General features: G+C 39.0%; 1 protein-coding gene across 1 annotated transcript; it reads right to left on the reverse strand.

Moving 5' to 3' along the window:
* Positions 1-5,600: 5,600 nt before the first annotated feature.
* On the reverse strand, positions 5,601-6,767 carry LOC102310330 (odorant receptor 131-2-like). Its single transcript, XM_005948454.2, has 2 exons — positions 6,618-6,767; positions 5,601-6,365 (listed from the first exon to the last, which is right to left on the reverse strand). The coding sequence occupies exons 1-2, from the start codon at positions 6,765-6,767 to the stop codon at positions 5,601-5,603; spliced, it is 915 nt and encodes a 304-aa protein (XP_005948516.1).
* Positions 6,768-13,150: the final 6,383 nt, after the last annotated feature.

Below are 13,150 nucleotides of genomic sequence, written 5' to 3' on the forward strand. Positions count from 1 at the left end.
ACAAGAAAACACAAATATTTTAGAATTTTGTTTAAAAATGTTTTCTTGGCAATTAGCAAACTGTTTTTGTGCACAAATTTGAATTGGCACACTGGACTTTATCTGCCATTTTTGTGGACCAACTCCTGTGGTTAGGAACAGCAGGTCAATAATCATAATTTGGCAAACCAAAACTAATAATGTGCTTTACAATTTATTTTGCTTTTTCTAAAACAGCATGGTTATGTTATTAACATTTTATTAAATGAAAGATTACTTCATCCAGCACACACAAACTGTTTGCTGGAATTATGGATAAAAGCCTTACAAAAAGTATAATGTGTCCTGCAACAGAAAGAAAAACATCATATTAAGGTTTTATCAAGAAAATACACCAATAAAAGGTGTAGCATTTCATAGTTACGTGGAGCTCAAGACATTCAACATTGGCTAACATGTCAGCTATGTCTGAACAAAGTCCAAGAGCACAGTTACAAGCTTTTAAAACATATTTGCACTGAAGTACTTCAGTAATTAATTTGTATACTAAAACATTCCAAGCCATGTTGTGCCTACCTGCATTTATGCATTTAGATCACTACAGCAGCATGACATCAGATTTTATATGAAGTTTGGTGTGAGGTCCTTCAAGGATTCAGAATTATTAGTTCAGATGCAGATGTAATGCAGGTGTGAGACTGTAAACTCATCAGGGCTACTAGGGTGATGAGTCATGTGAGCAGTATGCTGATTTTTCCATAAACATCTTTAAAAGCATCTTTTTCAATTCATTTCCATTCTCTTTCTACTATGAAAGAGGTTAAATGCAGAATGGTGTGTAAACACAGTAAGTGAAAAAAGCTGAGAGAAGAGGAAATGATCAGTGCATCATGGGAAGCCTCATAAAGAAGAGGGCCCTGAAAGCTGAAGACTCTGCCTCCCATTCTACTTTTAAATATCGTAGGAACCAGAAGTAAGCCTGCAGTCTGAGAGAGATGTGCTCTATTGGGGTGATATGGTTGTATCAGGTCTTTAAGATAAGATTGGCCCTAGTTATTCAAGAAGGAAAATAATTTTAAATTCAATTCTGGATATAACAGGAAGTCAGTGAAGAGAAGCCAATATAGTGCCTGTCAGTTCTCTTGCATTTTAGATCAACTGAAGATTTCTTGAAGATAAGTATTAATGGAGGCCAAGGTAGTGCCATCCGCAGTAGCTAGCTGGTAGCTGTTTCTAGGATTTTTAGGACAGAGTACAATAACTTTAGTTCTGACGTTTTTAGGAAGGAAATTGGATAAAGCTCTGTATCATCCATAGTATAGTAATAAAAATGTCTGCTATTGTCACGGTTCTAGGTCAGTTTTGACCCAGTATTTTAAGTTCTCATGTTTTGGTGTGATTTTGCATTATAGATTCTTTTCTTATTCTCTTGTGGTGCTTTTGTTGATTATTATTATTATTATTATTATTATTATTATTATTATTATTATTATTATTATTATTATTATTAATCTATGTTTCAGTTATTCTTGTTCAGGGATTAGTTCTTAGTTTTGTGTTCTCATGTTTATTGCAGGTTTAGTTCAGTGTCTAGTCTGTCTCTCTCCGTCTAGTCCGTGTCTTTGTTTAGTGTGTCTTGTTTGCTGTTTTACTTTGAAGGTTCATGTTCATGTTTGATGTCAGTGTTTCCAGCTTCGCTCCCCCTGTCTCGTTAGCCCTAATCTCTCCCAGCTGTGTCTCCCTCCTGTTTTCCATTCCCTGATTACTCCCCTGTGTATATTAGCCCTGTGTTCGCTTTTGTTCAGTGTCGCGTCGTGCCGTCAGACTTGCCTGTGTGTTTCAGTTTCCAGTGATTCAGTGTCAGTTCATGTTTTGTTTTGTTACCAGCAATAAAGCTGAGGTTTTTGAGTTTCAATTCAGTGTCCAAGTCCTGCATTTGGATCCTCCTGTCCGTCTGCCCGCACACAGAGCTCTGACAGCTATGCCTTCTAATAATACTACCTATGGCAGGCATGTTATATGGACCCTCGCTTTTACCTTAAAATGCATTATTTGTTGTCTGCCTCCACAAAAAGAATTAATAAAGTGTAATTCTCTTTCCACCTAGAGTGGCAGCACCATCTAATCTCGTGTCAATGGAAAATTGTATTTAGTAGTCAGTATAATCTTTTAGTGATATAAGTTTGCATATGGTAGAATACTGCATGTAGTTATTTGTATTAGGAAATATTCAACCATGTATACTTAGAGGCATATAATTAATTGTGTGTGATCTTTAACAGGCTGCAAAGGCTTGGTGTGTATTCCACACTAGAATGCACACCCACATCCTGGGAGCACGAGAGAGGTCATACCTTCTCTTATTGTTTTATGGTAGGATTAACGTAGCTATGTCTGTTTTAGTCTAAGTGCTTTAACTGCTGGACTTCCTCACCGTGCCATCTAGGGTGGGGGAGACTACCCTCTTTATGACCAAGGATGTACCTTTTGTGCTTTCATGTTATATGACCCTTTGATCAGCAGGACACACACACACACACACACACACACACACACTGAAGTATAAATAAAGACCGGGGCAGTTTCTTAGTGCGAGTCTCTCAGTAGGGAGCTGCCCTTGCTAGCAAGAACTCTGTGTGTTTCTCTTCTCTGAGTCTTTACTGAAGAAGTGTTTTAGAATATTTTCCCTAACATCTGGATTATATAATATATAATCATTTATTGGTTGAAAACCAACTGTGGCTAAATTCTGCCATGGCAGCTGTAAAAAAGAAAAGCTGATACTGAAGGCTGCTATCAGGGAGGGACTCTGCTGAAAAAGTAAAGCAACTTAAACCTGGCTTGAGTTCTTCAGATAAATGTAAATAAATTTGGCCAGAGCTGCCCCGTCCAAAGTGGGATGAGGCTCGTCTTTCCTAACAGACCAGGTTTTTCCCCAAAAGTTTCCAAATTATCTATGATATCAACATCATCCTCAGACAGTCAGTACTTTAAGGAGAAAATATGGCTTAATATGTCATGTCACAGAAAAAACTACAGTGCAACATTGATTTGGTTTCACCCTTATTCAATTTTAGTCTTAGTGACCTCTGATTACAGTAATCAGGTGTCATTACTGCCAACATGAATTTTATTTGACCAAATTTACATTTTATCCTTACCCCATAGTTTCAGATTTCCTTGATGTTGCCAGCTTTGGCCCTTGGGAGACAATTGACTGGCTGCTGGTGTCTCTGGATGGGGTGGCTGTAGCTCAGAAAGTAGAGCAGGTTGTTTACTGGTCAGTGGTTCGATCATGGCTCCCCCTAATCTGCATGTCAGATATCCTTGTGCAAGATATTAACGCCAAGCTGTTCTCCAATGCATCCAATGGAGTATGAATGTGTATGAATGGTACTTAGTAAGCAGTGAAAAGCTCAGAAGGAAGTACTTTTGTGATTGAGTGAATGTGGTATGTTGTACAGAGGAGAGTAGAAAACCGCTCTATAAGAATTGGTCCATTTACCATCTAACATTATGTTTCTCAAAACAGATTGTCCAATAACCAGAGCTTGATCCTTAGCCGGTGTGTCACAGAGTGGGGAAAATGTATTTGAGGTTTGAATGGGTTGGTGGAAGATGCTTGGGACAATTTACTGGGGGAGAGTTAACAGTGGCTAAGCTGCCTTGTAATTCACTGACAGCAGGGGCCTGGCTAGCAATGCTTCTTCAGGGTGTGGAGCCAGTATTCCAGTTCAGCAGAGAGTCGTCTTTGGGTAATGTCAATATTACACCATGGAAAAAATAATCTAACATTTTTTAATTAAGCAGGCTACACAAAATACTACTGTGCGCTGTAGCAGGAAGGGGAAGTAGTATAATCCCACAGTGATAGCCAACAGCATGTAAGATGGCCACCAATAGATCACCCCAGTAGAATGACCTGTTTGTGGATCAGGTGCCTCACCTTCTGCTAGCAGTTAGGAAGAATGCATGTTCCATTAGTTTCGCTCAAAGACCTCTTACTAAATTTCGATTGGTATTCCCAGTTTTATCAGTTGCACCAGTGTCCTTGATCCAGTCTTTTAGTGAAGAACATTTCTAGACAACATACTTTTTTTTTCCCTTCGTAAATTTAAAATCTCATAAATTTGAAATTTTCTCTTGAAATTTTCTGTCTTTAAAATTAATTCTGAAAAAGAAAATTTCTTGTGAATTTATGACTTGAACCTTTTGATTCTCACCAACCACCAATGACCCATTTGACTCTGGAGCATTTTTCTTCTGTTCTTTTTTTGTTAAGAAAGAATAATTCTGGCATTTGTAAGTGACTGTAACACCCAGCATCATGTTTACTTATTGTAGTATTGCATTTGCTTGAGTAAACTTTTTGTATGTTTGACTTGGTTTAACTTTGTACAGCGATGACTGTTGGGACATACTGACATTTTCAGCAGTCCTTGGTGCATTGATAGCGTCACACGATGAGAAACAATCTCATTGGCTTTCATTAGGCACTGATGATAAAGGTCACACTGGGTTTAGTTTGTATGTGTGACCTTTACCGTGGCTCCAACAGTGAAAGAGCCTAATAGCTAGAGCTTTGGTACAACAACCTTTCTAGTTTACATTTAACTGCTCTATCCGGTCGTTAAGTGATGACGTGACGAATCCTACTTCCGGGCCTAAAGTAGTCTGCGTTTAATATGGCTTTCGTGTTGTTAACATGTTTAATGTTTTGTATTTTCTTCTATTTAATCTCAAAAAGCTCATGTTTATGTTATGCTAACATAGCTGTGTCGCTAGCGGTCACGTAGCACATCATTATATACCAGTTAGCCAAACTTCAGTAACCCTACAAATGTCACTGCTGTTTAGTTTTCTGTCTTCATTTATGTTGGAAGTGATAACAGAGCTGTACGTTTGAATTTGTTTCCAAAACCCCGCAGTCAGGACATGCTATATTGTATTTAGATAGAAGCAAGCCAGCTAACTGCCTGCTAACTTCTAACTCTGTTGGATGCCTGGATGTTAAACTCAATTGTTACACCTGGTAGAGCAGAACGCTGATCATTCTATTAGAGATGAAAGACTTTATACAACTCTCAGTAATGCCATAGTGATCGTTTGATATATGGACATGCAGCGGAGTTTAGGCCCAGACACGGCTAGTGACGTCAGACTTAATGACTGGATTGGACAACTATTTGTGTAGGATTTAGCTGCATGGAGATAAACAGGAATTAAAAATCAGTCTAAAACATCTGATATCAAGTGGTTATTGTCTGATAGAACTTTTTTTGTTTTATTTCATCTACATTTTTAAACAATAACTTGTGGACGGCAATGTTAGTCCTTACCAAAAAAAGAAAATAGAAATGCAAAATACAAATTGTAAATGGTGGGCTTACTATGTAACACACAATATGTTGAAAAATCTAATAGGCTAATGCTGAGACTTCAAAATAGGAACTTCAGATTACAGATCTAATAAGGATTAATGTATCATTATTAGATCTGTAATCTGAAGTTCAAAAAGTATTGATCTTGATCTTCAACACTACATATCATTAGTGAAATAAACTGTGTGTAATAATTTTAAAGTTAAAAAAAACACATCTGCCTCCATCAGTCTGCATTTCCTAGAGACTCATTTTACACAACAAATACCTTTTCAGATACTTCCTGTAAGTTTTGTCTCTTACTCCATAGACTATTGGACTAATTGCTCGTGGCAGGATCTGGAAGAGAATATAACAAGCAAAAAGGGAGTCTGAATAATTTTGAGGAAACCACTGCTGCAGGACTTGCCTCAGCAAAGGTTCAGCATATATTGACATACACAACAACACCTGAAAACCATGGAGAATAATTGTATTTCTGGCCTTTGTAGCATCTTGACTTGCTGCTTTTGCAGTGAACAGGATTTTGAAGTAAGTAAAAAAGATAATAAACCAGACAATAACCAGATAGACTATATAGGTGATATCTCTCTTCTTGATGATGTGGGGATTTCGAAAGACTGTTTCTCTGAGGCAAAACACACGAGAATTATAGAAATCCAGTGGTTCTATGGCCAAGGTGATGAAGAGATCAGGAAGAACAGACAGCATGCTGGTCATCCAAATTAAACCAATCAACATTAACGTCCTTTTGACCGTGCAGATTTGGACATGACGAAGAGGGATGCAGATGGCAATGTAGCACTCCACTGCCATGCAAGCCAGATTCAGAGGGGTGTTTTCAGTGGCAAAAAGAGCAAGCAGGATGAGCACACAACAGACAGAGACATTTATCTGGAAGAAGATGTAGCTGCTGATAAACAGTATGACGGTCAGTGTTACTTGGATCATATCGTTAAGTACCAGGTGGAAAAACAGGATGTAGCGTGGATTCATGTAAAAGATCTAAAGAATGGGAAGAAAATCACACAAAAGTAAAGAAAAGTAAAAGCAATTAGTACTTACATTAGAAAAATGAGTGAATAATGGAACTAAGACCTGCTGTATAATACATCAGCCATATTGTTTGGAATAACACTGATAAAAAAAAATAGGTAAACAAACACACAAAACAATCCAACAACCTCAAAAAAAAAAAAAAAAGGAAATGGTGCAAAAAATTTTTTTTTATTCCATGTGATTAAAGAAATGTCATACCTGTTGTTTGCAGAAAGTTTGAAGAAGTGCTACATTGATGTAGTTAATGGAGATGCAGAAAACCACAACAATCACATTCTTGACCATAGCTTTGGGGAAAGCATCTCGATAGTTTACAACCACAGTCTCATTGGTATACGAAGCGCTCATCTCTTAGAAGCTGAAAAACATGTTTTTAAATATATCATGTTAATGACCCAAAATAAATCCTTTACCTGAGATTTAATGAATCTTTTAAGATTGATTATTTTATCATTTTTAAATCAGTAATTGTTAGATCCTGTTAAAGCTGGTGTGGCAAAACAACCCAGCAGTGACAGAAACACTTTAGAAGCGATCGACAATTGTCTCTACTATTTATTTTTATTTTATATAATTTTGTAATAAACTACAGGTCAAGATGTTTACTACTGTTACTGTTGAGATTAAAGGTATTTTAGTTTTCATTATTATTTTTTTACGGAAGATTATTTTGTTTTGTCTTTCTATGTTGAAAAAATTAAGGTGCAAAGTATCATTCAAGAGTTTTCAAGTTTAAATGATGTCTTGCTATGTTATATTTTGACTTTTGTAACTTAGCTTTAGTTACCTATAATAACCTTTTGTTAGGAGAAGAAACTGAACTTTTTCCTTTTCAAAACGAAACAGAAAAAAGTACTCACCCAAGTTTGAGGATCGAATAGAAAGATAAAAATCAGTGCACAGCCATCTAGAATTAAAAACAAATACAGCATAATCGCGCAGCTAACCTGCACGGCAAAAAGGATGATCCGTCTGTCTGTTAGAAAAAGCATGATTCATGAATAACATCGTGCAATATTAAACTTACCTTTGCAAAACTAAGACAATTAGATGTTCAGTCTTTTAAACTTTACATATGTTATTCAAATTATTTAAACAAAAAAGCTATTTGATTATTAACCATTTTTAATGAATGAATGGAACAAACTCAGACGCGTTTCCCTGGACTTGAATAAGTGCATGTCCTGCAACAGAAAACAACAATCACATTAGACATTTATTTAGAAAATACCAACAATGAGAGTTTGGCAGCAGATCTCACATCTGTTACTATTTCACCCTAATATGGTTTTTTTGTATAATGTAAATATCAGCTATGTCTAAAAACAGTCAAAGTCACAGTACAGCTAAAAGATTTTAAAGTATCGTGAATGCATTAAAGTATTTTAGTAATTCATTTATACATTAACAAATTGCAAGCGATGCAGTGCCTACCTGAGTTTATTATGCATTTAGATCCCTACTGTAACACAACATCAGACTTTATATATTGGTTGGTTGGAGGTCCTTTAAGGATTGAAGGTTGTGTGTACAGGTGCAATGTACTGCAGGTTGGCACATGCATGCATGCAGTGATTTTTCTTTTTTCCTTTTTGTGACAGGCATGCCTGGAGTAGCTTCGCATAGATGTCCAGTTTTTTACAATCTAACCAAAAGCCTATTTTGACAGCCAAAAATTCTTCTGCTCAGGAAAAAACAAAGTGGCTGTAAAAAAATGTTTATTATGTTCATTATAAGTAATAAATCCAATGAGCAGTATGCTAATTGCTCTACAGAATTCTTTACAGAGGTTTCTCCACATGCGCCCTGCTAACTGTTAAAAGAGAAACCATAAGAACACACTGAGTTTAAAATCTATAAAATGCACTTTATTGTTACACCAATGAAATAATATTAGCCAGTAAATCTTATCTCACTGTTAATTAATCAGCGTAATTCTGTTTTTTATTCTAAGTACTTCATAAATGATTCAATCCAACACATACAGATAACAAACAATTTCTTTTTACAACGACAAGCAATTTGAGACTTTCTTCCAGTTTCTAATATTAGAGAAAATATCTTAGCCAGCACCTCCTCACATTCTTATCAAACTAGCAAAAACTGAAACTGAGTTTCAGTCCTTTTTTAGTCTTTTCTGATTTCATTGCTGCTATTGATCTTGACATTTTCATCTAAAGGCTTCAAGCTTTAGTTGGTGTAACAGTTTAGTTTCTTTTTCTTGCCATCATGTCTAATATGTTGGATTTGCAGAGATATAAATTCAATCAGGGGTTCCCGAAGGGTCAGTTCTTGATCCATTACTCTTTGACCTTTACTCATAATATATCCGACCATTCTTATGCAGACGACACACAGTTATATTGATCATATTTCTCTGATCTTACTTCTGTTCACAAATTAAGCAGCTACACTGGTGACATTAACTGGTGGATGTCTAGAAACACTAGGTCATGCATTTATTCTAGGAGGGACTGTTGTAATTCATTACTATTAATTATTATCATTACTATTCTCTAAAATGTCATCTGTCAATCCAAAATGATGCACTGAGAGTACTGACATGGATTAGGGAGCATATTTTTCCCATACTGGCTTCCCTTTACTGGCTCCCTGTTAAATCCAGAATCCTTCTCTTTTAGGATCCAGGCTTGCTGGGGTTTTGCTGTCCTTGGTTAGGAAGAGGTCAGTGTCTAGATGTGGCCATGAGGTTTCCCTGGCACACCGAAGGACTGTCTGCGTCAATCAGGCTCTTTTATTTAAGGAGTGGTGTAACAGCTATTCCTCGATTGATCTTCGTTTGTTGTTACATTCTAACTCGAAGTCAGACAAAGTTGTAATCTGGACTCTCTGCATTTCCTCCTTACCAGCCCTCTATCCAGCTCGCAGGCTTTTCCAGGATCTTCCAGAAAGACTTCTGCCAAAACTTTTTTTTTTAACCTTCAACACCCTTATTTGCCAATGTAAACTCAGCACCGCTTACCTGGACACCTCTACATCTGTAGCCAACCATGTCTCCTACACAGGCCCCAACTGAGCCTTTTGTAAAAGTGTAATGAGTATGTTCCACAATCAGTAAGATTCTCTCTAAATATTCAGACTATTTTCTCGTTAAGCTCTTGCCAGTCACTAACTGCCTAAGGCAGTCACTTAGTGGCATCACTGTAAATGAAGCATTTTGACTGCACTGTGTGTTTGAGTTGGTCTGCTCTCTGTGTCCACCTTAGTGACACATGACATCCTCAATATCATAATCAGACTCCATCTCATCTTAAAGACAGTATCACCCCACTGGAGCACTTTGTTCTCAGACTGCTGGTTTACTTGTGGATCGAGAGTATTTAAAAGTAGAATGGGAGGCAGAGCCTTCAGTTGTCAGGCCCCTCTTCTATGGCAGCAGATTCCAGTTTGGATTCAGAAGGCCAACACCTTCTTTACTTTTATGCTTTAGCAAAGAGGAAAGTTTCAAGCCTATACTATAGTTAGGGTTGGAGCAGATGGCCATGAACCCTCGCTTAATTCAGCTGGAAAAGGCATAGGCTGATGAGGGCTTCCCATGATGCGCTGAATGTTTCTTTATGACTTACTATGCGTTTATACACAATGTTGCATTTAATAATTAGTTATCATTAAATTCAGATTCTGTGTCGTGTTTCCTGTCGCTCTCACTCTCATTTTCCCCAACTACCTACTGATCACACCAGACGCTTCTCCTCCCTGAGTTGGGGATGTTCTCTTTTATTGCAGAGCCTTTACCTCATAATAAATTAAATACATTGAGGCAACTCTTTCTGTTATTCAGCTGTAATTTGACACTTAAAAAACATCAAAAGTTAGAAAGTTCTTATCTCAAGACGACTCTAACATCGCGTCGTTACAGTTACCAATTACCACATCCAGAAGTTGTAGTACCAGCATACGTTCAGCATCAGCAGGGAGAGATAAAGTATTTTAAGCCAAGAAGATGCTAGTGAACAAGGAAGGTTCCATCTATCTGGACCATGTGCAAACTGATAATATTCTTTTTTAGGGCTGTCAAAATTGAGAACAATCAAAACAACTGCTGTATAATGCCCTGCGCTATTTTTGGTTAATTGGTCACATGACTCCATCACATGACTTAAATGCGTCATTGTTTTAGAAAGTCTGTGTTCTCGAGTGTCCACGCTGCGCCGCTGCTCAGTTTTGAAATGTATGCGTTTTCGAGAGCATTTTCAAAACGCTGCGTTTTTCCTTGAGGAAAACGCCGTCTCAGTCTGGACTGGAGACCCTTTTCAAACGAAAACGCATTAGTGTGGTTGTAGCCTAAGGCAAACAGGTCCACCAAGGATGCAATTTCCCCTGCCCATCTCTCTGTTTTGCATCACCTGGAGAATCTTGGGAATTCAGTAAGGATGTTCTTCACTGATTTCAGATTGGCTTTTAATACCATTATTCCAGAAATCCTTAAATATCAAATCAAATGAAAATGTATTTCTATAGCACATTATAATACAACAAAGTTGACCAAAGTGCTTCACAGTCGGTCAGAGCAATAGCATAAGACAACAATAGGGGTAAACGGCATAACTAGCCACGAAATAACCAACTAGTTTGAATCCTAAGCTCAGAAGAAGATCAATAAAAACCCAAAGTGTGCTGTCTTAGTGCTATGGCGAGGTCTAAATTTAGACTGAAATTTTTCATTGATACCATTAGTGTCAGGAAAGGTCTGAAGTTGTTTTATTGACGCTTTTTCCAGAATTTTGGATATAGGAGGGAGTTTGGAGATCAGTCTGTAATTAGTTAGAGAACTAGGGTCAAGATTGTTTTTCTTTATAATGGGTTGAAAGACAGAATGCTTAAATACTGACGGTACACAACCTAATGACAGTGATAGTTTCAGTAAAAGTTGGATACAGGGACCAATAGTGGGCATATCTTCCATAAGGAAATGAGAGGGAAGGATATCATGGGAGAGATTAGAGATTTTGAGATGATCAGTTATAGCTATTAAATCAGAATAAGACAGTGGCTCAAACTGTTGAAAGCCAGTCAAGCATTCAGGGACTGGGTCAGAAACTAACAATGACTGAGATGAGAGAGATGCTCTCAGAACTGAAATTTTGTCATTTAAAAAGCTTGAAAAATTTTCAAAAAGTACAGGGGACTATCTCAGTGAGATAGCTTATATAATCCAGTGGGAAAGCCTCTGTTTAGACAGCTCTACTTCTAGTTGGATAAGCAAAGCAGACAAACAGCTGGTAGCATAAACATACATTCTGAGTGCGCTCAATGTAGGTGCGTAGCACAAGCACTGGACAAAGAATGCATCCTCCTTTACTCCTCAGATGTAAAAGGAGGGGAGCAAAAGCTCAGCATCTCAAACTCCATTGAGCTATAAGATGCAGGCATGATCTTGGGAAAATAGGCAGCATTTGGACGCAATACGACCTTCTGGCCATCAGGAGAGAACTGTGTGCAGGAGGGATGCACAGACAGCACATGAAGGTCACCCACTCGCTTTGCTGAAGCCAAAGCGAGAAGTAATGCAGTAATATGAGAGAAATTTCATATCCACAAACTCAATGGGTTCAAACTGGGTCTAGAAAGGGCCTCCAGCACCAAAGACAAGTCCAGTGCTTGGGACACTGGACTTAAGCGCGGGTCTAGTAGATACGGGCCCAGCACTATGAATTGTCGCTATCACACTAGGTGGCAGACCCTTAGCAGTCACCTGTTGAGATTAAATAATTTGCAGCGCCTCAATAATGCTATGCTTTTTATTAATGATAAGTGTTATAAAGTTATATAATGTAGTAAGCGGAACCTCTTTGGAGGCAACAGAGGGGTAAAAGCAGCATCTCCTTGCCGTTGGACCCCTTCTCCACTTGGAACCAGCTAGGAGGGCTGAGGCTTCTTCCTCCTGGGCGTCGGGTCCCGCCAGAGGCCCCATGGTGGGCCTTTGCTCCAGGCCAACTGACGTGGAGCTCGGACCGAAGGTTGTGCTTGCGCTGGCGGCACACCCACTGCAGCAGTGGGCGCCGGTCTCTTGCCAGTCGACAGAGAAGTGGCGGGCCTGTGAGAGCTAGCTGCAGGCTTGGTCTTCGTCTGATGTCTGGGGATGAAATCGCGCAGAGCTTCTGTCTGCTTCTTCCTCAGATGAAATCTAGTCTAAATGGCTTCAAGTGAATGTCGGAATAACCCAGCCGCAGACACTGGTTTGTCCAGATTTACAGTCATGTCCCTATCTGGGACATCAGAGAGGGTCAGCCGCAGGTGCCTCTGGACCACAACTGTCGAAGCCAGTGTGTTTGCAGGGGAATGCATCACCTTGCCTGACCCAGCTCATTCTGCCTGCAGCCTGAGCATTTGTGACGCACAGAGGATGTAATTCATGGCGACTCTGACCTCGTTAAGAAGAGGTGCCAGCGGACTGTCAACACGAACCAGAGATCCAAGCTCCACCAGGCACATTGGCTGGTACATCTGGAGTGTGGTGACGGAGGTCATGGCAGAGCTGTGCTGGCCTGAGCCCAACAAATCTTCTCCAGGTGCGAAGCAGAGAATCTGCAGTGATTGGACAGCAGAGTTGCATGGCCGCAGACACCATGATCATGGGACGGGGCCAGATAAGCAGCCAGAGACGGCTCCATAGGGGGTCGGTTAGCTAAGCTAGCCTTGTCTGCGCCGTCCAACTCCATGTGCTGTACATAGCTGGGCACAGTGACGGGGGTTGACAGAGGTTTGTC

Source organism: Haplochromis burtoni, unplaced genomic scaffold (assembly GCF_018398535.1).
Source record: "Haplochromis burtoni strain Fernald_Lab_line unplaced genomic scaffold, NCSU_Asbu1 Contig_595, whole genome shotgun sequence".
Classification (NCBI taxonomy): domain Eukaryota; kingdom Metazoa; phylum Chordata; class Actinopteri; order Cichliformes; family Cichlidae; genus Haplochromis; species Haplochromis burtoni.

Coding starts and splice junctions, on each gene's coding strand:
- LOC102310330 (XM_005948454.2), bottom strand. CDS start 6,767: ATGAGCGCTTCGTATACCAATGAGACTGTGGTTGTAAACTATCGAGAT. Junction 6,366..6,617: donor AAACTTTCTGCAAACAACAG/GTATGACATTTC, acceptor CCCATTCTTTAG/ATCTTTTACATGAATCCACG.